General features: G+C 39.0%; 3 protein-coding genes across 4 annotated transcripts; all 3 read right to left on the bottom strand.

Annotated features, from left to right (window-relative positions):
* Window positions 1-85: 85 nt before the first annotated feature.
* hspa13 (heat shock protein family A (Hsp70) member 13) lies at window positions 86-3,689 on the bottom strand. The gene is made up of 5 exons (XM_085915842.1): window positions 3,536-3,689; window positions 3,026-3,366; window positions 2,552-2,765; window positions 2,317-2,484; window positions 86-2,246 (listed from the first exon to the last, which is right to left on the bottom strand). Exons 1-5 carry the CDS (start codon window positions 3,558-3,560, stop codon window positions 1,684-1,686), a joined length of 1,311 nt encoding a protein of 436 aa, XP_085771968.1. The 5' UTR covers window positions 3,561-3,689; the 3' UTR covers window positions 86-1,683.
* Window positions 3,690-4,449: 760 nt separating this feature from the next.
* Window positions 4,450-17,395, bottom strand: samsn1a (SAM domain, SH3 domain and nuclear localisation signals 1a). Its single transcript, XM_085917235.1, has 15 exons — window positions 17,372-17,395; window positions 15,906-16,061; window positions 15,297-15,343; window positions 14,534-14,574; window positions 13,825-13,911; window positions 13,443-13,537; window positions 12,520-12,631; window positions 11,993-12,390; window positions 8,481-8,561; window positions 8,074-8,202; window positions 7,871-7,970; window positions 7,155-7,306; window positions 6,806-7,057; window positions 6,348-6,495; window positions 4,450-5,156 (listed from the first exon to the last, which is right to left on the bottom strand). The coding sequence occupies exons 1-15, from the start codon at window positions 17,393-17,395 to the stop codon at window positions 5,002-5,004; spliced, it is 1,977 nt and encodes a 658-aa protein (XP_085773361.1). The 3' UTR covers window positions 4,450-5,001.
* A 2,231-nt stretch (window positions 17,396-19,626) lies between these two features.
* Window positions 19,627-24,968, bottom strand: LOC147054596 (P2X purinoceptor 5-like). Of its 2 annotated transcripts, XM_085916445.1 has the most exons (12): window positions 24,749-24,968; window positions 24,311-24,461; window positions 24,091-24,162; window positions 22,558-22,633; window positions 21,630-21,726; window positions 21,318-21,395; window positions 21,103-21,241; window positions 20,900-21,033; window positions 20,730-20,823; window positions 20,281-20,346; window positions 20,110-20,192; window positions 19,627-20,035 (listed from the first exon to the last, which is right to left on the bottom strand). In XM_085916445.1, the coding sequence occupies exons 1-12, from the start codon at window positions 24,883-24,885 to the stop codon at window positions 19,996-19,998; spliced, it is 1,167 nt and encodes a 388-aa protein (XP_085772571.1). In that variant the 5' UTR covers window positions 24,886-24,968; the 3' UTR covers window positions 19,627-19,995. The 2 variants fall into 2 exon arrangements, with proteins under 2 accessions (XP_085772571.1, XP_085772570.1); XM_085916444.1 differs by having other exon boundaries at window positions 20,900-21,241.
* Window positions 24,969-25,306: the final 338 nt, after the last annotated feature.

Here is a 25,306-nt window from a genome sequence, read left to right as displayed (position 1 = left end):
CTTCAGTTGTTTTCCTTTCAAAAGTGCTTAAATCCTATAAAAGGTACACAGACAATGGAGACATTATTGTATTACTTTCAATTTATTCAAATTTTGTTTAGCCCATAATACTGTTGTGGAATGAGACCTAGATAAATAATTTAAAAAGCTTTTCCAGCATTTTGAATGTTTCCACCATGATAAAAGCCTGCACAAATTAATTAAATAAAAAAAGGTATTTCCTGGCATTTATTTTTGCTTTACAGTAAAAGCCTGAAGTTTTTGTGCAAATACTGTTGGAACTGTGCATACACACCCATTTTCCAGTACTAAATACAATAAAAATAAATACCAAAGAATAAGCTATTTTATATCTGTTTAATATCAGGAGTTAAAGTGCCTAACACAGAAAACACACACTCTGCTCAGCCACTGTTTCATAAAAAGCCTGATCATTCTAAGCCATTTTAAATCATGCTTGACCTCATTTGGGTCAACTGGAACCTATCCTTGCTCCATTTGAGAGAAAGATAGGTTACACCCTGTTACTGGTTGCCAGCCAGTCACAAGGCACACAGACCACTGGACAATTTTAAGTCTTTAATGAATGTAACAGGCATGTTTGGGGAATTTGGGGTTGGGAGGCCAAGCTATACAAAATTTAAAAAAAAAAGCTACACAAGTACAGGGAGAACACGCAAACTTCAAACCGAACGGCAAGATTCATACCCAGGCAGACCTGATGGTGCCTGATAATTCATTTAATAATTGTTGGCAAGAACACATTGTGATTGTGTTCATTACAGGCACATTCCTTTACTTCAAGCAAAACATTAAATATGATAAATATACTGTCTTTAATTTACATTGATATTACGGTGAGGGGCAAGTTGCATGCCCGTCATTACACTTGCCGTCTTTATCGGGTCTTGAACCTATAACCCTGTGGTCCCTGAGATTCTTCATTCCTGTTGGTCCTACCAAAAAGCTGCTGTCCCTTTTGTCTCCAAGTTATGACTTGGAAATTTGGCGATGAATATACAACATACAACATATTATTGAGCCACTGCGAGCTCCTCGAGTGGGCTAATTATATTCTGGTCATTTTTAAGCTTGATAAATGATGGTTGAATTTCATGCATCCATCCATCCATTTTCCGTACCGCTTGTCCCTAGGTGGGTAACGGGTGTTCTGGTGCCTATCCCAGCAATCATCGGGCAGTAGGTGGAGGGCACCCTGAACCGCTTGCCAGCCAATCGCAGAGATGAATAACTATCCACGCTCACGGGCAATTTGGAGAGCTCAATCAGCCTACCTGCATGTTTTGCACACAGGGAGGGCCATTGGTGGAATTGAACCCGCACCCTCTGAACTGTGAGGCGGACATGCTAACCAGTGTGCCGCCATGAATTACATGAATGCCAATTATAACAAATAGGTGGGTGGTCCCTTATTGCCCTGAAGACTTTTCATAGCTTAAGTGCCAGTGCATCTGCATGTTAGTACAAGCAGATGTTTTTGTCATTTTTCATGATAAATTGATCGAAGTGACGGATGTTAGGATTCAGACAGCTACGTCACATGTCGTAAAACGTAGTAGTTCTTTGCAAAATGACAAAAACATGAGCTAGAGCCCATGCTCATTCTCAAGAGGTCCAGATGAAGTACATTCAAGTGGTCTCTGCACTGTTAGGGATTTGAATCTAATTGAAGTTGGTCTTGTGAAGGTTTCTGTTGGGTATTTCGATGGCGCTAACTTGTAACGGCCACGACCCGCTCATGATGCCCGCCTGGAGGGACACGCCCATCACCACAGCCAGGTCGGGGTCCACCGAAGTGTTGGGCTCCTTGCGGAAAAACTCTGCGATGATCCTCCGGATCCGGGGAATCCTTGTGGATCCGCCCACCAGCACAATCTCGTCCACCTGATTTTTGTCCAGGTGGCCCTCGGCGAGCACCGTCTCCACCGGGGCCAGGATCTTTTGGAAGAGGTCCTCGTTGAGCTCCTCAAAAAGTTGACGCGTAACCACGGTCTCAAAGAGCACAGGCTTTGGGGTCGAGTTGTCGCGGGCGAGCAGGTGCAGCGGCACCTTGACTGTGACGCTGAGCTGGAGGGTGAGGTTGATCTTGGCCGCCTCCACGGCCTGGCGGAGACAATGGAGGTCCTCTTTGAGAGTGGGCACAACGCCAAACTCCTGTAGCACTCGTTCTATAGTGTACTGGAGTAACCGTTGGCTGAAGTCTTGACCGCCCAGCTTGTTGTTTCCTGCGGTTTCAGCAAAATTAACATCATGTATATGGAGTACAGAGCAGAAAAACAACAGATCTCAGTTTACCGGCCATGGCTCTGGTGAAGAACATGCCGCCCTGTTTGTCGAGCAGAGATACATCCAAGGTTCCTCCGCCGAGGTCCACCACCAGAACGTTGAAGACATCTACCTTGTGAAGACCGTACGCCATGGCCGCCGCCGTGGGCTCATTGATGACGCGCAAGATCTCCAAACCTGTCGGTTCGTTGTCATGTTAGTCATGTTTGTGACATTAGGTCATGACAGTTGTTTCCTAGCTAACCTGCAAGGTTGGCGGCTTTGATAGTGTACTCCCTCTGCCTGTCGTCAAACTCTGCGGGCACCGAGATGACGGCTTTGTGGATAGGCACGCCCAGTTGCTGCTCAGCCATCTTCCTCATCTTCAGCAGCAGCCGAGAGCCAATGAACTCGGGGGTCACCGTGAATGTGACATTAGTGGTCATCGCAAACTCGGCACTCCCGTTGTTGTAGATCACCTGGAAATAGTTTGAAAATGGTATTTATGTAAATTTCAAGGGTTTCTTCTACATATCAATATTTAAATAATATTTAACCTCTTATTTTTAGCATCACATTTTACGTTGTCTCCATTATATATTAATAGTAATATTAATTAGTAATCAATATATGTTGCTCTACGTTGGCACAGACTGAGTACTTTGGGCACCAAAAGAGTACCTCCCTGAAATGATCATTCTTTTGTTTACTCATCTATTGGAATCACACAACCTCCCACCTTGAAGGGATAGCGGCTGCTCTCCAGCTCCAGCAAATGTGGAGTAAAGATCTTCCCGATGAACCTCTTAGCGTCATAGATGGTGTTTTGGGGGTTGTTGTCGGCTACATCCACAGCATCATGCCCAGCCAGCACTGTGGTGTTGGTGAAGGAGACGGCACTTGGGATGCTCCTCCTGCCCTCCTTGTCTGCTATTACCTCCACTTTTCCACTACCGGGGTGAAACACGCCCACGGAACAAAAAGTGGTCCCCAGGTCTAGGCCAATCACTTTGGGCTTGGGTGGGGGTAAGTACTGCTGACCCAAATAACCAGCCAGGAACAGAGCAATGATCATAGAACCTGTAATATATTGGGGGAAAAAATTAAAAAAACAATGTTAGCATGCTCTCGTCTATACATTAGATTACTAGACAGGCAAATAGACAGAGAGGGAGACAGACAGGTTACAGAGAGAGACAGACAGGCAAATATTTTTGTATTCATTCAAATCGGTTATTTCTCGACTTACCAAAGATTGACATTTGCCCTGACATCGCCGCGTCCTTTAGAGAATCCGACCTCAGTTGAAATAACCAGAAACTGTTTTTTAAACCACCGAATCTGTACTTAACACTTAGAATTTCTCGCTACGACGACGTGACGGTCACTTCCTACTAAACACACGTCAGCGTTGCGTACGTGTTGCGGAGGATGCTGGGTAATGTAGTCAGAGAGCTGCACTGTCAACCCGGATCTTTCTTTGTTACTACATTTCCCACAATGAAGTGTAAGATACAAAAGCAATAAAACAAACGTTCGTGGATCGGGGTTGTCAACTTGTCACAGAGAATGGTTTTTATTCTTTAATATTCATCATCATTGTAGATCATGCATGACCACTAATGCAATAATATTAAGTTTGAAAATATTACGTACAAGTTTTTTCCTCTCTGTGACTCTTTGATGTGCCCAAATGAACAATTGAGGTGATTTTGGTTATTAAGGAAATCTTTGTAATCAGTACTACATTGGTTCAAACAAAGGTACCTATAATAGTAGTTCATTAAATACAGTCCTAATTATTAAAGAATGTTGTATGAGCCATTTTTGTCCTTTTGTGTTCTTTTTGGATTGTCGTAAACACCAGCGGGGTTGACAGGAAGCAAACTGTTTTGGATTGTGTCCAACGCTAAAAGAATACTAGTGTTTTGCGAGCTTAAGTTATTTACCGTATTGATTGCTAAAGAAAATAAACCTGCAAGTATTCTGTTTTTCTTTCGTATTTTCAATTGCAATAACCGGTCTTATCACTTCAAATGTTTTGAATTATTTTGTGAAAAGTTTTGTTTTTATTTTATAAAAAATGTTGAATGAATAAAATGTTTTGTATTTACATTAATTAAAAGCATTTCCAGCACTTTAATACGAAGAACGACTCAATGAGACTGTTGGCAGTGTTTATTAAGTTATTTACAGAAATATTCACATTAATATATTATTTTCTCTCCCTGCCATTCACACAAACACATTTAACTCACAGTACAGTATAAAGTATGTATATAGAGTACAAGGCAACTTTGGAATTTAAAAAAATATCCAGTGACCATGCATCATAATATTCCGCTTACTAACACACTGGTCATTCAAAATAAAGGTGAAAACATGGTGAAAGGATGTGAAGAGAGTTTCTTATGAGACAATGAATAAAGAAATACAAATACTGAATGATTCAGAATAAAATAAACACAAAAAAAGTGGGAAATAAAATGTAAAGAAAATGTTACACAAATAACCCCCCTTGAAATTAGAAATAAATGTTGATTATCATTGACAATGTGATTTATTGCTGTTCAGGATATCATCTCAAGTCAAAAGAAATTATGCGTCATGATGTGAGTGTGTAGGAGTCGTTTGCAAACATCCAGAAGGGGCTACATCTCTTTTTTTTTTTTTTTTTTTTTGCTGTATGCTTCTTCAGTCAAAATGAGAACAAGGTTAGGAACCCACGGTATCTGCAGGCTGCTCTGTGTCGTCCTTGCTATCCGAGCACTCGGACGGGATGAAGCAGCCTGAATCCCTTGGACAGTCGCTGTCTTCCTCCTGTGGACCGCTCAACGATTTGCTTTCGTCCACATCTCTTACTTCATCACCTGCAGGTGCAGAAGTAAAAACATTTATAGAAATGACCTCCTTGGAATGTAGTTTGACGTAACAAGCACAAGCTTTTTTTGAATATCTGCCCTTGTGACTTCCATCCATTCATTTTCTATAATGCTATAGTGCTCGTCTTCATTTGGGTTATGATTTCAGATATTGATCATTATTGTCTTTCCTCTAAAGGGATTATAATAATGAATGCAATATACCATCATTTATACATCTGCTCGGTTTTTAATTCAATCCACCAGCTTTGTTTTCTCTGAAAAGTGATGGTGGCTACTTTTGCTTTCTGCTTGAAGTCAGCAGAGGAACAAAAAACAAAACTTCAGTACTTTCAATGTGACTATGAGGAAGTCACCAATACAAGAGTTCCAGTAAGACTTACGGTTTAGCGTCTTATGTGCCATCTTGCATTTGAAGGTGTCAAAATCATTTCCAACTAACTGAGTGGGAGTTTTAGAGAGAATGGTTGTTTATGAAAGTGCTTCAAATCGTTCAGTGGGCAACTTTTTTTCCGATTAGTCCTCTTATGGTCTCATTAAATTTGTGAAGAAATATGATGCCACAAATGTTTACTGTTACAATGTATGTATGTTTTGAACACTTTGGTGTTAAATGTTTCAGATCTTTTTGTTACCCATTAACAGTTCACCTAATGTTTTTTTACACTGTTTATGTGCCTATACTGAGCTCTACAGTGGACCCCTGTGAATAGCAAAAATGACTGAATATTAGGGGGTCGCCAAAAATCCAAAAGTAAAATTTCTTCTTCCCTAGTAATAGTATAAATCAGTGATTTGCAACATGTGGGTGTACCTGGTGTAAAGACTTTGACAACCTCGGGTTTAAACTACGAATACCTCCAAACCACGCATCAAAATAATTTTATAGATATTTATGATTTTCATTGAAATAATGAAATTTAAAATGTTCAGAATTCCCTCCACCTTGACAAAGAAAACAGAAAGAGAATTGGCATTGGTGACAGGTGTGTTTGTGTTGACGCCTATTTAACATGAGTTTGAAGGTGATCGGTTAAATTCATGGCAGCCTGGAATCGTCGACAGACTGATAGACACATAAAGATTGAAAAGCTATTGAAGACACTTTATTCAAGTGTCTTCGTTTTTTTGATCAAAGTTGTCATTTGTAATGTTAAGTGTTGGTTGTGTGTCACTGACCATCTGAATAGTGACACTGGGAGGCGGCAAGCAGCTTGCGTCTGTGCTCGGGGTCTTTGACGTTGAGCTCGATGAGATGTTTCTCCTGCAGGTGGGTGAGGTCCTCCACCGTCTGGTAGCCATTGAGTAGCAGGGCAGAGGCGTATTCCTTAGAAGAAAGCACACTTCCAAATTATATTCATGAATCATGGCACTAAAAGAGGTAAATACTTTTTGTGGTAGGAGCATCCTTGCTGCTGCACTTCCAGTAAGTAAAAGCTTCTTGCTTTTAATATTTATTTATCTATGCCATCGAAATGTATTACAGCTATTTTAAGGACTGTCTGTATTTTAGAAAACTGAGTGTTATGACTTTTTTTCCTTGATGACTGTCTCACTTCTCTTTTCTGCCAACACTCCTTGTCCTTTCTCATATTTTTTTTTTTTTGGACCAAATGATTGAATGGAGACACCCTCACCTCTAGATTGAGTCTCTCCAGCAGCTCCAGCAATGTTTTGGGTCGAGGTCTTTTGCACAGTTTTTGTTGTCGTATGTTGGGAGCTTCGTCGTCCCCATCCCCGTCGTCGCCGTCATGTCTTTCTTCTTCTTTTTTCTCCTCCTCTACCAAAACTTCCACATAGATGAACTTAAAGTTTCCCACCCTATTGTTGAGCAAGCCTGTCCAGATGCCCATTGGAGGCTTTCTGATGATGCTAATAATGTCACCGGCCTGGAATATTTATGAAAAACAAACATTTGGATCAGACTTAAATTAATTCATGCTCTTTTAATTTGCACAAGCACACTGTATGAAGGCATGAGTCTACCTTAAGTTTGAGAGAATCTGTGTCATACGGGCTGGGAACAAAATCTGTATGGACGCGGGCTCTGCCACAGAACTGACCCTGATAGGAACCATCCTCCTGCAACCTCAGACTGTCCCTTTGACCAGAACCATTGGACTCACTGGTTACACCACCTGAAACAACAAATTTATGCATAACGCAAATACCATAACTACATATTCTGCATCTCACTGTATTTCCTATATAAAATATTGATCACGTGATATCATGTTGATTGGTTTGGTGCTTAGCTAGATCAGAATCGATTTTATTGCCATTGTCCTAAAGTTAGAGGAGCGAACGTTTATAATTATCCATTTAAAATGTATATGTTGCTTTTTTTGTCAGTCACTTTCCCAAATACAATAAAGTGTGTGATTGGGAAAACGATAGGCTTTAAGTTTGTGCACTGTTGTTGCTTTATGAAGTTCAGTTCAATGACGTTTATCAGTTTACAGGGCAGATTTGACACATTCAATATGGCAGACGTGTTTACGTTTGTAAACCATAGTCATTGTCATGCAATGTGCATGTCAAGCCGCTAGATGACGTTGTAACGTTGTATTAAAAATACATCTATATATGCATCATATTTAAATAGTACGTGACGTGGTACGTATTTCACAAATTGCTAAGTTAAAAAAATCAACAGTGTGTAATGTTGCTTTGCATGAATAATAAAATGTGTGCATGCATACTTGAGGAACTTTGGGCACTGTAAAGACTTTCTAATGAGTTGCTGGCCCTTGTGGGGGCTTTTTCTGTTGCAGGTGTCGTCTCTGTCACTGTGTCATCACCCTGAAACATAAACCAGAAAAATGTTCATTGCAGCATATTAACCTTCATTTATGGATAGTTCAGACAGTTGCATGTTAAAATTGTGCAGTTTGATAATGCTCACCATCTCTTCAGAGAAGGACTTGGCATGTTTTTTGCCCATTTTTCTGCGCATGGTCAGTGAAATGGCCTTCATTTTCTTCCCAATCCCAGCTGACTTGTTTGGATCCAAGCTTTCACTTTCTCCAGAGAGCTGGAAAAATAAGTTTTGTGAAAATTTGTGTCAATTTAATACACACTCTGCATGCCAAATGAGTCAAATATTTATCTTCCTGACGTGAAATGTTTTGTTTCCATCTTTATGAAAACAAATGAAAAAATATGACAACAAAGAAAACTTGTGATAGAAATTTGCTTTGTACAGGAATCAAAAAGGAAAACTAATCAATTAAAATCAGATTTCTGAGGAGGCGGAACTGATTTCATTTAAAGGTTATTGCCAGAGCTTAAGGAAAAATAAAATGAACAAACCATATCTGTTCCATTCCCCTCGACTTTGGCCGGGGATTGATTCTGTTTGCGACCTTCAAACCTCCCAAAGCTTGTGGAGCGCTATGGAAGACATCTAAAATTATTATTACAATTTATTTTTAGTGTCATTGTCACAACAAACTACATGTTCTTCAAAATGGAATTTTTCTATTCTGTTATTTAGCTATTGTTAAACTAAAACAGGCCAATTTTCAGTCCCATTAAACACTGTCATGGTTTACAACTTTACATAATGCATGTTCATGTGTTCAGCTCGAAAGTGTTTATTTTTTTATTTATTTTTTTTGCATTGGAATAAATGCATGAGACATATTCCTTGTTATGGGTATTTTTTCATGGGTATTTTATCTTTTTGAATCATGTATCGTAAAATATAGTTTGCAATTTTTTAATTTTTTTTTGCTACTTATCGAAGATTGCAGATATCATGTATCGTGATATTATCGTTATCGTGGACCAAATATTGCCACAGTATCGAATCATGAGTAAATCGTATCATCCCACCTCAGTTTCAATACGCATAATGTATTGCAAGTTCTTAAACTGTGCCTAATGTTGAGCCAGGTGAATGCATATTAAGTAATACGTTATCGTGACGAGTATTTATAAATTATCTAATACCCAGAGTTAAACCATGACGCACTCATGCTTACTTCCCTTTCTCTCTCATTTTGGATGCTTTATTTTCCAGCACCAATTTTTGGAAAAAAAAAAAAAGTCATAATCTCTCCCAAAACCTCCGTCATCTGAACAACAGAGCAGCAAATAATTATATTAAGAAAGTAGGCTAATCCCTGTGAAAATCCTGGGTTAAATATGAGCCATCCGCTCCATAGTCCTCTCCTCTGTGGATTGATTTAATGATGCAACAGGCTGAACAAGATCAAAAAAATACAAACGGACCAGTTGGGGGGTAAATTTAATTCTTAAACCCTCACCCTAATTTTAATCTACTAATTCAATCTAATTATATTTAAAAATATGTACATACAATCAGGTAATAAAATGACCAAAAGCATTTTCAATAGTTCTTGTTAAAATATAAATACATTTTATATTCTACATTTATAGGGTCACCTCCTACCTTTGGTTTGCTGCTCTTTGTTTTGTCGGACACATTGGAAGCTGTTCTCTGCAACATTGTCTCGTTTCTGCGCTCCTAGTCTTGTTTTCTTATTGATCTCCTGACTTTCAATTGCAGACTGACTCTGGGGCTGTATGGCCGTGTGTCTGACTTCCTTGCACAGGATGTGAAGCAACCGACTTTGTCTGTCGTTGCAGAATTGAAAGGGGAAAATTTAAGCTTTGTGGCCAAGCTCAACTAACACGTCGTCATCACATCCAGGAAGAGTTGCATTTTGTTTTGAGGTAAAATGACGCTGAAGGCAAAGTGACATCGCAGATGCCAGCAGTTGATTTTTTTTTTCATTTATGTATCACTTTGGTTAGATATGATACAATTACGGTATTCCTTCTTTTTGCAGTTTAAAACATGACTCACATTATGCCACTCAAAAATAAGATTTTAGCAAGATAATTAAAAAGGATAAACAGCAACATAGTCCTCAAGTTGTGTAGCTTACTAGCCAGTAAAGCCTTATTTAAAAAAAAAAAATGACTGAAGAAAGCCTATCTCAGTGACGTCTGACTGAATATTGTTGGGTAAAAAATAAAAATATGATTGTGTCATTTATTGACACGTACATTTACACAACAGAGACTCTCCCCACTTTGCTTTTTCAGCCAAGGCGACCTGTGATAACTATATGAAATGAACTGTACATTATGGAAACTCTTGGATGTAATGAGGCATTGTGGGAGTTATCGTCTTCACATTCCCGTCTGAGGGAGTGATTTAACCTATGCGTCGTGTTACTTTTTCAGTGCGGTGATGACTCGTGTCCATACCATACCACATAAACAATAATGGGGAAGAAGAGAAATTTAGCTTCTCAAGATTTGTCACCATCTGGAGTTAGTGTCAGCTAAAAACAGCAGCATATGCTGTAGTGTCTTCTACAGCACACTATAAGCTCAGCTTTCACTTTTTTCTCCACGAGGAATCAGATTGAAATCAGATAAATCTGCAGTCTAAACGCAGCTTAAAAAACAGGCGTCACATCAACGCAACTTCTAAAATCAATGCAAACTAGACGTTTTGTGTGAGATGAAACCCAAGAAAAGCAACTCTAAAGCAAGAAACGCAAACTGGGGAAAGTTCAGTTATCCCCAAACTATTCTTTTAATAGTATTACGGGAAGAAGTTGAGGGTACATGATGCCAAAGGATTTGAAGTGTCTTCTCTATTCATTTCTTAATGTTGGATTTTGCGTTTGAGGAAGTGCTGATGCTTGTTGTGTTGAAATCTGTTCTAGTCTCACTTGTTACTTGTTGGATCTTCTGCTTTTGTGGATCGTATGACACACTTGAGGGCTTTCACAGTGGAAAAAAACCTGCGCTGGTGTTCCCAGTAGATTACATTGTATTGCAGGAGGATTTCAGTTGCACATTTGTTGAAAAGAGGGAATTTGAAAGACAAATCGGTTTTCCTGCCTTTGGAATTAGACACAAACTCTTGTCAATCCAGATTACAGTTTCTGTTTTGTTTTGTTTTTTTACGATGACCCACATGGCGGCCATTTTGGTTGCAATTGTTTTTACAGTTTTTCAACATTTTGTCTCTGAACATGATTTGGAAAGGGTATTTCCCTTAAGGTATGAACCCAGCATGCAGAAGATTTGAAATGATACGTTTTGAAGTTTGAATTTTGCACCATATCAAAACACGTATCACTCTTGTCATCTACTGTGGGTAGTCAAAGGTCAAAACCCCAAAACCCAAATCCCTTGCTTGGTGACAACCGCACATCCCATCCACTATTCTATATCTGTAACTGTCAGACTCGCAATTTCCAGTGCAAATAAATCAGATCAATATAAGTAGAGCATGTACTGTTTGCAGTATGGAAAAAAATATATATTTTGCACAGTGTTTCCTTCTCTTGCTTGGCTTTTTGAAAAGTTTCCAACTCTAAAAGACCAACAACCACCTACATCTACACACAATTTCACGTACATTGGCCTAAATATTTTTCGTTGTATAAATAAAACTTTTCTTGTGTAAAAGACCCTTAAGATGCACTGGGCTGGTGACCTATAGGAATCTTGTCATCTATGGGCTCAATGGATCCTCCTCCTCAGTGTAAACAATAATTGTCATTTTAAACTTCAGAAAACGTGGCAAGGAGGGCATACAGTGCACTAAAAATAGTAAACGTGGGACTCAAAGCATATGTCCGCAAATGCGTATATGAAATTGACATATTTGTTGTCACGAGTAATTTTCTTGAGTTTGGCTGTCTTCTAGTTGTGCCTAATTGATGTCACTTATGTGACTTTTTTAATTAGTTTATGGGGCAGTTATGAACAAGCCCTCGAACATCCGCTCAAATGTATTAGTTATGTTGTTTAGTACATTGCTGAAGACTTACGTTGGCTTCTGACAGATCCAAGTCAGTAGTGGAGCGTGTCACCTTTGGGAGAATCGGGGGGTCACAGTTCTGTGGTTGCATCTTCTTCTCGTGAGCAAGGCTGAAGTCATTGGAGTACGATGACTCCGTGTACAAATACTCCGTGAACGGCCGGCGGCAGTTGTGTTGGACGGTGCCCCAGATGGGAATGTTGTCGGATGGGTTGCTCCAGCGCTGGTACCGACAAGGTGTCGCACCACCAGGCAGGCTCATCATATCGGTACAGTGGCTCAGAGTTGCATGTTCCAGCGTTGGAATTGTGGAGAACTTGTCCACGTTTAGCCACCTGTCAGACCTGTAGGGAACGTCGAGGAGTTGTGGGGCCATTGAGAGGCTTGTAGCTCCTGCGGATGGGCACACTGAGGACAATAGGAGTAAATTCTCCAGATAAACGTGCAAGATAATGTTCGCATCTGTGTCATTTTGATATCCCACTTTAAGAACATCGATGCTCTACTCAATGCTATTTAATTGTAAAACTTTATTACCTGTGGAATTGTAACTTTTCTTGGCGCCCTCTTTCCCATTCTTTCCAATCGGTTTCTTTCCAGATTTGTCATTCCTTTTTGCTGCTGTTGCAGCTCCTTTGGTTTTGATGTTCTGAAAAGAAGTATAGATAGAAAAAATAGTACCGTAAATTTCGGACTATAAGCCGGGACTTTTTTCTCAAATTTTGAACTCTGCGGTTTATAGTCCGGTGCGGCTTATATAGGATTTTTCCCGTGATTTTTGTGATGACTTGATCACTTTTATACACTCGTAAAAAGGCTGTGGACCGCTGTTGTGCGTTATTTTGAAAAATATATATATATATATAAATATATATATATTATATATATATAATATATATATTATATATATATATATATATATATATATATATATATATATACACAATTTTGAAACACTATTATGGCTGCTGCTTATTCTGGCTGTGTTGCTTGTAACTATTATGAGCTTTAGTAGGAATGCACGCTAGGTGACCTGCCTCAAAGGCTCTAAACCCTTTCTCCTGCTCTACCATGTGACTCAGAGATTACACAAAGCAGTGGTGCTGTTTGGACCATCTGCACTGTATTAAAACCCAATCAATCAGCATTTAAATTCAATTCTTCTGCATTATGCTCACCAGACAAGTTGTAATGAATGTGAACTTTTAATGCATTTTATTCAGAATGTTATCATTTTAAATCTGATATTGCTTTGTACAATTTAATATAAAACGTGCAGCGTATTTATTTGGTATGGGATTATGGTCATTTCCGGCTCCTATGTATTTATTGTGTGCTTTGAAAAAAAGAGCAAGATATATAAGCAAGTCTTTCTTTAAAAATAAAACAGCAAAACATGCCAAATTTGGACAGTGGACCAATTTAGGTTTCAAACCAACTAAAAATGTATCATCATTTACCTGACTTGCAGAATTTTTGTCCTTTTTTTTGGGACCGGATTGATGAGCTGATTTTCCTCCTTTGTTGTCTCCTCTGTGTTTTGTCTTCCTCATCCCTACCCAAAAAAGAGATGTAGTTCAAAACAAATACAGAATTGATCAGGTATTTAGTACCTGAAATTAACATACATCGTTCCCTGATTGCTTGTCCTCATTATGGTTGTGGATGAACTTGAGCCAATCGCCAATGACAATGAGAAATCCTACAGACTCAATTAATGTTGTCTAGTTGTGTTGATAATCATTCAACATTGCAAAAGTTTTAATCAGCGAAGGGGATGGGACACCATGCTGAGAGCCCAAATGAATGTTGGCCTATAGATCCGATTTATTCCCTATTTACCTTCATTGTGATGATTGGTGATGTGGTCTAAATCTTCTGGGCTCTTAGCGGTCTTCCAAAACGCCGCATTACCAGCGGCGTTATCTGCTGAGCAGGGGAGAGAACAAATCACATATGTCGAGGATTTTCATTGGAAAGTCCGGGTGAACTACATGCAGTCAATAGTAAGTCAAAAGAGTAGGTCAGAGCTGAGTTCAATCCAAATACAGCAAAGTGTTCCAGGTCTGTATCGGAGGTTATGCAAGCTCTTTTTTTAAACAGTAACGATCAAGCAGCAGCATCCATGCTGTCACTTGTTCTATTCAACATAGACAGTGTGTTTTGTTTTCATGGTTTAAGTCACGGGTGTCAAATTCAAGGCCCAGGGGTCAGACCTGACCCATCACATTATTTTATGTGGCCCACAAACGCCCATCATGTGCCTCCACTTGATGTTTCATGCTAAAATATCGAAAGTGCTAATTGACTTATATTTTAAGATATTGGAAGCATCGGAAGCATTTTTGTTACCATCAATCCACCCATCAATTAATCATCTGAACCACTTTATTAATTATGCAATTATTTAGGGTTCACGGTCATAATGGTCTTTTGAAGGAAACCAAAACTACAATGTGGCCCCTGACAAAAATGTATTCCCAAAGAAGAGAAAATAAATTCATCTCAATAAAAAAAATAAAAAAGACGAAGAAGAATTTATTTGACTCACCCAACGCTTCATTGTCTGATGCAGATTTGGGTACTTGTGTTCTGAAAGGATAATTAATAGAATTCAAAACATTTCTTCAATTGTTAGTTTCATCTTTCACTTTTTTTCATTATGGTGTGTAAATACTGTCATTCATCTTCCAACTCGAATCAGAACTGTGAAGTGGAAATGGTACCCAATGCCCCTACCTGTATAAATTCAATCATATATTTATTACATGGCCTTAAAAAGGCCAACAAGGAGGCAGAGGAGCAATTCATAGAAATGAAGGTGTATCGTAGAGTCTAGGGACTAAGTAGGCTTTCAATCCGCTTAGTTCAACAATCCCAAAGCCATAATCTGCTTGATCTATATTCTGCATTACTCCGATCAACTAAATCGTCATAACTCATCATGTGCAATCTCAATGACTCTTTCTAACAAGCTGTCAGGGCGCCTCCTTAAGGCCGATGAGGTAAGAAAGTGGCAATCTTGTGTTGCCTATTCAGAGCCAGTTCGTTGTGCTACTGGAAGGATTTACAGCATTAGCGTCCACAGAACATAAACATTGAGTATTTCGAGCCGTGTGGGGAAAGCCTTGCTTGAGTATTGGCATGCACATCCCACAGTTCGTGTCACCAACGCACGAGTCTCTATGGGATGCTGGATTATTATGTAGCCATTTCTAAGTACATAATAGCTTCTGTCATACAACAGAGATATGACATAGATTTGCCTTTGACCGCAAAATTTAATATGTTTTAGTAGGGAGCAGGAAGCTTACCTTTTTTTCATTTTGTGAGCGTTGGTGCCTGGTCTCATTGTCATTTCCTGATGTAAAACATGACATTCTTGATGTTACTTCATGTCATGAATTGGATGGATTTCACATTATAGCTCCACAAGAACTAATGGAAATATTTTTAAATTCACAGACTACTTTGTGTAACTTCTGCATGTCGTGGCATGGCGTGTTTTGATTTCAATTGGACTAATTGACCAACTCTATGAAGTGTAGTGGTAATATAAGCATTTTTATCAACCCTTAGCTGATAAATAAATTATACTCGTCCAAATCTAACAATTATCCAAGACATTTGCACGGAGCTGTCAATCATGAATAAAACTCAGTAATCATGAGGCTCTATGGACTCATAACCCACTGGTGACCCCAAATATGGTTACTTTCCCAATGAAGGGTTTTGAGCAAGCCATCTGGGCTAGTTTCACTATGATGGTTTCATAATCAGCTTTGTTATTTAGTTTAATGTGATGAGAGGTTGCTTTCTCGTCAATTCCTTTTTGAGGTGGTTTGCTCACTTAGCTTTTATAGCAAACCATGCAAGAATCCTTGTGGTCATATTTTTTCCACAGGCACTTGAACGCCTCTCACCATAGAAATAGACCTTCCAGAAGCCCTCCACCTCACGTCATCGTCCAGCAGGAGCGCTGGGCTGCACGAGCGGCTGGAGGAGCGGCTTGGGATGGGTTGGGCGGGGCTGTCTCCGGTGGTCTGCACAGCCTCATACAGGCTGTCCATTGAACCCTCCTGGTGCCATACAAACGTATATTAGACATTTTGTAACAGACGCCACAGGCAGTATAAACATTTATGCAGAACTCATTGGGTATAGGTCTGGGCTTTGTCTCCTCATGAATTCCTTTGGATGTAAGATTTAGGTCAATGGCATGTTGAAACTGTATCCCAATGACAAGTGTTTGTACCTCAAAGCGTCCAATAATTTTTGGGAGAGGAATTGACTTGGGTTGCAAGTGTAGAAGTGTTCCTACCTTTAGGAGACACTTTGGAGTCATTTTAACAGATGTCCCCCCCCCCCCCTCACTCCACTCCCTACACTGTACTTTATGAATGGATTTAATCTCATCTGTGTGATAAATCTGACTGAGCTTCAGCCATGAAATACACATCTTATCCACCAAGCAGCTTTTAAATGTTACACATTTGGGAGGAAAGGTATCGTAGGCGGGAAGTCATCCTGAATGATGGAGTTTGAAAACTTTATCATTTCTGAAGTCTCATCTCAGTGAGCATCCAAATTGTTAACTCCACAAACACTTTGGCTATCTGCATTTTTGTGGTGTGTTTACCAGAAATGGAAATTGTAAATAGAACTTTTTGTCTGGCAGCTCAGTATAATGATGCATAAAATTATAGTGGTGCCTTGAGTGTATGAGTGCATAGTTGTGACCGTGCTCGAAAATCAAAACGGTACTGTTTGACGGTAGGGATATTAATGCTAATGCCAAAGTTCTGATGCCAGACTAGATTGAAATTCCTCCAAAGAGCTTTGAGGTTGGCCTAAAAATGTGATTGACTCGTTCACATTCCTTCCAGGAACATAACCAGTTTTCACCTCCCCCGTTTTATGACAAGGGGGATTTAGAAATAAGAATATGTTTCATAGCCATTCTGTGTATGCTTTGTAATAACTCATTGTTATACAACTGGAACACGTTAATATCCATTTCCATTACGTGTCTTGATTAATTCCCATTCTTTTCTCTTAAAAGCCAGTTCATCATAATACAAATAGTGCACATAATGTTGACTAACACAGAAGACAATCTCTCCAGAGGTTAGAGAGTAATCCTCATTGCCGGTGCACAACCCCAACATCTGTGCACAGCCAGTGCAAGTATATATAACAAAGCTGTTGTTGACACAAAAAAGTATACAGTTGAAGTATTCAGGGGTAAACAGGAACTCAGAATACTGCACCACCACATTAGCCCCTTCCCATGTCGCATGCTCAATTTAAATTCAACCCTTCCTCTGCATAAAAACTAGCAGATAACACTAACACACACACACACAGAAAATATTGGTATGTTTCTTACCAATGAGAAGCAAAACAAGTTCATGTTGTGTCGTGGTGGCAGTGAAGCAGCGGTTTGAGTGTCGGAATCACAAGAACCCTAACTGGGTATGAGTCCAGCCTTGGTGGCCGGCTGCTGTCTTGTCAGATTAATACCACAGTAAAATCCCTCCTCTAATCCAATAGAATAGACAGACCACCGTTGCTCTAGCGAGCAGATGAGGCACAATTTGACAACACACCCACCTGCATCTCATGCAACAGCATTTTTCATTCAGTTTGGATCAGAGTAACTAGGTTGCGGACGTTTCTATGTTCTAATATATATCTAATATGTTAATATACAAAATGGTTTAATCCCTTCTCAACTGTTTGTAGACAAGTATGTCAAGTATTATTTAAATATTATAAATACATGTAATTATAAGTTATTTAGGACATTGCTGAGCATTACTCGTAACTATTCATTTTTTACTTGAACTCTGTGAAGGGAAACTGAATTAATTAGTACAAGGTTGTACAATTTTTAAATAGTACTGTAATGCAATCTGTATGGTAGACATTGAAAAGAAAGAAAATTAACTTAAATCTCTAAATTTAAGGATATAATGTACAAAACTGTGGTTAAAAATAGGCGTTTCAAGTAAATTTGTTTTTTATTTGTTAGCAAGTGCACGTTTTTGTTTGATAATACTAAATTTGTTTCCCCACAATGATGAAAATACAATATTGGACAAACTAATAACAATGCATCTATAAATAGTTTCTTAAATTTTGCATTATTTAAGCATGAACTGGTAGTTTTAATAGGGATCTCTTCAGGTGTGCCCATTGACAATATGAAGACTATTGTTATTATTGCTTTCATTTGTTGGTGCATTCTATTCTCAGTGTTAACTGATGGTGTATTTTAAAACTGGATGTGCAGGTAAAACATTATGTCGATATTCACATGACTAAGACTGATCCACTTCTGGGAGGATTGTTAGAGCTTTATTCGGTCTTTATAACACGATTATATGATTACATTTTCAGAAATCAGAAAAGGGATGGATGTATTTTTGTCCATCTGAGGGCATCTCCTCTCACGTTTTACGCTTCTGGAGCAAAGGTTAACTCCTCCACAGCTGCTCATTAATCCATCCACCCTTCACCTCTGCAGTCTGAGCTGATCTAATGAGTAAAAGAAACAGCTGGACAGATGAACGCATACCGTATGACCCATATTTGCACGCGCGCGCACACACACACACACACACACACACACACACACACACACACACACTCGTATAGGATGACATCCAACATTGATGTGAAGTGTGAATCTTCATATTAAAATAAACACAGAGGTCAGTGAGTGTGTCATCTGAGGTCACATTTATATGCATGAATAGAACTTGCCCTTACTTGCTTATCATGGAATCGTCTTGATTCCTCTGTATAATAAAAAAAACATCGCTGGCATAGGCACTGGACTGCGGCTGTTACTTAACCCTGACTTAAATTCTGTGTTGGTATCTTGGAACACATTGCTGCACCTGTTATAAGGTGCGCCTCCATCTCTGATAACAGCCATTGTGTGAAGCATGCTGTTGGACAATAGGCTCATCAAACAAAGGCAAAAGAAGTTAGCTCGACACTATTTACACTCGTTTGTTTTAAATCTCAGTCTGTCCTGTCCACTTAATTCCTTTTTTATTGAAACATTTCATGGTGTATTTATTTATGGAAGTATATATGCTTAGTTTTTCTTAATCACAATGGCCCAAATACTCCTTTGTATAGTCCACTGAATTAAAAAAAAAAAAATCTCTTGATAACATTCAATCACTACTGGGCATGTAGACAATATTGAGATTAGAGGATGTCTTTAAACCTGAGCCGACGGTCTTGCAGAATATTTGGTTTTCCTCGCAATTCACCCAGTTGTCTTTTATTTTTTATTATATTTTTATTTATTTATTTATATTTTATTTCTGCATGAATGCATTGCCCTTCTTCTGCAATCGTCACAGCCACATTAGTCTAAACAATGACATTTCACTTTAATAACACTGATGGCTTTAAATGAGACTATTAGACCTTTTAAGTGGAATTCAATTCCTAAATCATTATAGCGTAACAAATGCAAATGAATAAAATAGTATTAATACCAATTCTTAATTCAAAATAAATAAGATAAAGATTGTCATTTTATTGTTTCTGACCTTATATTATTTAAAAAAAACGTTTTAGTGTAATAAAATAAAAACCATGATAACAATATTGCTGTTTTATTATTGGTGCAGAAAATAGGCATTTTCATTGTCTTAAAAGTAAAAGCATGATGCTTTGAGGAACTCAAATTCATCAGCTCAGTGACATCTAGTGGCAAGGAAAGGGCAAGTGCAAGAAGGCGTGCAGATTTTTGTACATGTATTCATCATGAAACAGTTTTCTCACTTATGTGAAGTACACCATGATTTTTACGCAATTTTACACACACATGCACACAAAATTGTGTACCCTGCTTTATGTCGACTCGTGCGGTATTTTTGGCTGTATGCTCATTTTTCACTTCATGACAGTATTTCATGACAGTCACGATTTATTGTCTTTTGTCAGAAGAACAAAAAGAGCGAATTCAGACTTGTTTGTAAGTCAAAATTAAAGTACTAAGATCCCAGACTGGTTTTCTGGTGTTTGCCTGCGGACAACAAATAGAGATTAGCATGGCCGCAGTGGTGGTGAGTGGTCCTGAAAGTACGAGCAAGCACTTACTGGGACCCTTCAAACTTCCTCTCTCGATAAGCGGTGCCGTTCTTCAGGATGTAGAGTAGGATCATGTCACACAAGAACACTCCCTGTTCAATCCAATTTTGCATTATGTCATGGAACAAAAACAATTTAACAAGAAACAAACTCATAATAAAAAAGATGGCTGCGACTTACCACTCCCATTAAAGCTAACCCTGAACCGACACTAATGGCTGTAGGGACAATATTGAACATTCCAGCCTATAAGAAAAATGATACAATTTATTAATCCCCTGTTCTTTCTTAAAATTGCAGGTTTTTATCACATTCATTATATTTTGACAATAGACCCTTTTATGACGGTGATAGCTGGAGCCAAAATGAAACTGATGCAGAAGTAAACATCAATATTTTAAGTAGAAAAATGTTGTCATGTGTTTTTGGTTGCCAAAACCGTAAAAGCAAAAAAAACATATATGTATATGTATTGATTTTGGTCGACAGGTTACACCCAGTTGTATTTTCCTAGTGAAACACACCTCAAATACAGCCCATGTTTAAATAACCTGTTTTTTGTACTTGTTTTTGTAAATGGTAAAAGTAGGGTAAAATGACTTCATGCATGCGTGCGACATTTTGCTTACCTTTCCATTCACCATAATGTTGAAGCGGACTCCATAGAATTTGTACAGAGATCGGTAGCTCTCACCGGCTGAGTTTTTAAAATAGCGAACGTGTCTGTTTAAAAGTAAGAATCAAACAATTAGCAAATATTCAAATGTACAGCGACTGCTTTTCTTAAATTCAAAACAACCTAAAGTTGAATCCTGTTGCAATGGTATTGGAGGCGATGATGTCCTGGCGAGTAAATGTGTACTGCGGGTGGCACTCGGAGTAACCTTTGTCGAGGTCACAGTCCCACTGGATCTGGATCCCGATGGAGCCACCCTGGTTCAAAACAATACGTCTATTTAGTAGTAGACCTAAATGCACGATAATAATACCGATAACACGAACAATCGTTGCCATGTCATTGAAGTTGTATCCCGCTCGCGCAGTGATGTCTCCCAGACGGAAGATGGGGCAGTAAGGATGGAGCTTCTCATCATATCTACATTTCAGATAGGACACATCTGTTGTCTCCAGAATGTTGGACCTTAGAGGACAGAGCACGCTGGTACGGTGTGGTTGACTTTTGGATGCTTTGTATTTAATGTGTAGGATGAACTTACTTTGAAAATTTGAATTTGGGAAAATGTATAAAATTCTTGATGTAGATGGTGAAGTTTTCTGCATTTGTCAGCAGAGACCTGTTACAAAAGAGGAAGTCAGTTTTGGTTGATCTATTTTTGAATGGTTGTTTGTCCACACGTGCACTACGATTGATTGACAGCCAGCTCAGGTCTACCCTGCTTCTCGCCCAAAGTCCCCTTGCTTAAGTTAAGAGGGCAAGTGCTACAGGTGGATGCGTTTAGATGCCGAAGGAAAGTCCAATCCAATAGAGCTCATTGCAAATAATCCAATGAAAGCAACAAGCTCCTTACTGTGGTTTAAATTTTCTTTCAACGGGACACCAGCCAAAGATTTCACAGGTTCCAGTACCGTTTTCATCCCTGTGTAAGCATCGTCCACTCATGAGTCCTTCGGGGAAAAAAAACAAAAAAACAGGAGAATTGAACTTGTTACAGTGCTGCCTCCAAAGGCCATCGACACTGAAAAGGGTGATACAGCAGGATGTCAGCACTAATTTTAGCTGGTAATAATATATAGTTCAGAAATTACAGTATGAAATATCATTTATGGGTTCGATTCCACCTCCAGCATTCCCTGTGTGGAGTTTGCATGTTCTCCCCGTGGCCGGGTGGGTTTTCTCCAGGCACATCCCAAAAACATGCTTGGTAGCACTCCAAATTGCCCATAGGTGTGAGTGCGAGTGCGGATGGTTGTTGGTCTCTGTGCCCTGCGATTGGCTGGCAACCGGTTCAGGTTGTCCCTAGCCTCCTGCCCGATGACTGCTGGGATGGGCTCGTGGGGACACGCGGTACAGATAATGGATGGATGTTCTGTCTTGCCATGCAATCTATCTCGCCTTTTTCACTCTTCAAATGTCAGATTTTGACATTTTAAACGTTGTTAATGTATTTTTCCTCACAAGCTATTCATCAATTTATAAACACCAAATTCTGAATATTTATAACGACTTGAAATTTTATAGGTTGAATTGATTTTTTTTTCTAAAAAAAAACTCCAATAACTGATGAATTGGCCATGAAGCTTCGGCATACCAAATAAAAACGTCACAAAAAGCATGTTCTCTCTTTTCAGTTTGCTCAGCTTCTGCTGATATGTATTGCACAATTAAATGAAATACAAAGTAGTCTGAAACGTAACATCACTCACAAGTAGAGTGGATGTGTATTTTCTTCATAACCCCGAAGAAGTGTTGAACCATAACACTGAGGAATGTCCTACCATGACCAGACACCACGAGCTTTCCCTCTTCGCAATCCCCGTCTTGCTGACAGAGTCCATCCAACACTTTGGGGCTCTGAGAACAAACACAACAAGCACCAAGACTTTCAGAAAGGGATTCACAACTCGTTTCAGCCTGCGACTTCACATCTTCTCATGATTATGAAATCTTGACCCACTTTTACATGAGTCAATCAAGTACAGTAAAGAAATATTTGGCTCAGTCTGTACATGTTCAACAAAAAAATGATATACTTTGTATGTAATAGAATGACATAGCCTGGCCACAAAATGAAACATTTCAATCGTTGAACACATTACTCATCATTACTTTTTGTCCAGTATTAGTTGATGTTTTGTCAGTTTAAGATATATTTTGTTTGGATTGCAAAATTTGGTTCTTGATTGGAAATTCCTAACAAGGCAAAGCTGCTAGCTGTGTTTAAGTGCCACACCACTTTGTGGAACTGCAATTTGATTTATAAGAACATAACTGAGTAAGCAGACACAAATGTCCACAAGGGCTGCTGTATCACACTGGTACATGTTGGGTATTTTTCTTGGCTGCTGTTAGAGTGACGACAGTGACTGTGCATGCCGGGAACCTTTTAGAAATGTGGAGCTTAGTATTAACGTAATGGAACTAGCAACGTAATGGTTAGCAACTTTAGTCGCGTTTGCATGGAGCTAAAGAACAACATAAACACAAAGCGGGCAAAATGCTGCTCCTCCGCATTGAGAGGAAGGAGCCAGATGAGGTGGCTTGGACAGTCTGGAGCCTCGATGTAGAAGATACTAAACTGTTTAAAAATGATATAATTAATTCCCATGTTTCAATGCCATTTTTCATAAATCATTTAATTAGAACAAATTAATCAATGATTTCAGTTTTAATGTTAAATGTATCATCAAATTATTTTATTTTACTTGTTTGATTATTTACAATAAATAGATTGATGTAGTTATTACTTAATTAGTTAAATTAATAAAAACAAATAAAAATATTAATTAATTGTAATCAACCTTTTTTTTTTTTAATAGGCACTAGATTAATGCAACAAATATTACAGGATTCTTGATCATTAAAAGCTCTGATGGCTGGATTAAGGAACAGAGCAAGACATTTAGTTTTGAGTGTCCAGAGTGTTTGTATATGGCAGCCTCACACTCAAGGCTGTCTGGAATAGTTTCCAGATGATCAAGCGTTGAGAGAGGTAATAAAGCAGGTTGAAGGTAAACACTCTTTGACAGCTTGGCACATGCACGAGCTGTGAAGAGTTATGAAGAAAGTACAGTACCTTCCTCGTTGCATTGACTTACATGGCTGGATGGAGACACAAGCTACTAAAATAGGTAAAGACATACATTTCTAATCATGTATTTCTATCAGTCCGCTCCTATAATGAATTTCTGAGTTGCATACATACCGTATATACAGGACAGATGAATTTCAATCATTTTGAATATTTCGGAAAAACTCTAACTTTGCTGTCGAGAAGTGATTGAATTTAAAAATAAGTGAAATATTCATACCTCAGCACAGTATCCCAGCTTCTGATTGGGTGTCTCTAGGAAATTAGTGACAACAAAAAGAACAGCTTCACCCTGTATGTAAAGAGCAATGAAGGTCATAAAAACAACAAGGAGCATAGACATCCTTGTTATTTTAGAACCTAAACTGCATACGTATCGGTTTGACTAAACTTTATCCAAACCATTATTTGAGCTCATGCTTATGATGAGCTGTTTTTACCTGTGGAGGGATGACGTAGTCTTCTGGTCCCCACATCAGCAAGCCTGACTCGGTGGTGTTGGTCACCGAGACCCCTTTCAGTTTAGTAATCACTGTGCTTTGGATCGCCTCGTCTTTTTCCTGGTACCCCTTTTTGCTTAAGAAAACCCACCTGGGGGGAAGGGGGGAAAATCCAAATAATACTGAAATTGCCTTTTAATTCTGATCAAAGCCAATACACAAATCATTTGATCTTTTGAATATGGCATTCTATACAAATCACTTAACCTCATTAGGGTTGCGTGGTGGGATGGATGGATGGATGGATGGATGGATGGATGGATGGATGGATGGATGGATGGATGGATGGATGGATGGATGGATGGATGGATGGATGGATGGAAGAACAGACAGACGGGCAGACGGACGGACAGACAGAGAGACAAGTGTCTCACTTACCCTATAATGTAACCGATGATAGATAACTGGATGAGTCTATACAAAACCCCGACTGTTTTATTTTTGGCCACTATGTATTTTTCCGTTCTGTAGTCCAATAAGGATAAAAGTCGTCCTTTGCACCCATTCGCAGCCATCCTGCGAGCGTCTCCACGTCATGTGTTGGAGTGGCCCCTTCTCCGAAGTCAGCAACTCGCTCCTGCCTCATTACTGCAACTGAAAGTTGATAAGCCTGCTGGTTATGACCCCTGGCTGTATGTACTATGTTCCCACCCACCACCACCTGCACAGACCTGTCTTGTATTTTTGTTCTGTGTGATGTTTTGAGGGAACCGGGTGAGGTTGGGCTTTATTATTATTATACCGTTACGACATCCCTTCACACCGGCGCAGGTCATCAATATGCACACGAGTCAGTGCTTGTTCGAATTTAACAATAACTCAAAAGAGGGGGGTAATTAACGTGTAACTGTTAATTTTGCTTCTAATTGACCCTAAAAATAAAATTAAGTGTGGTAATTACTGGACGTAATTTGTTCCGTTTTCTGTGCAGTGCAC

The sequence above is a fragment of the Syngnathus leptorhynchus genome, chromosome 7, assembly GCF_054491065.1.
Source record: "Syngnathus leptorhynchus isolate UIUO chromosome 7, UIUO_Slep, whole genome shotgun sequence".
Taxonomy (NCBI): domain Eukaryota; kingdom Metazoa; phylum Chordata; class Actinopteri; order Syngnathiformes; family Syngnathidae; genus Syngnathus; species Syngnathus leptorhynchus.
This window is presented reverse-complemented; position numbering and strand designations above follow the sequence as displayed.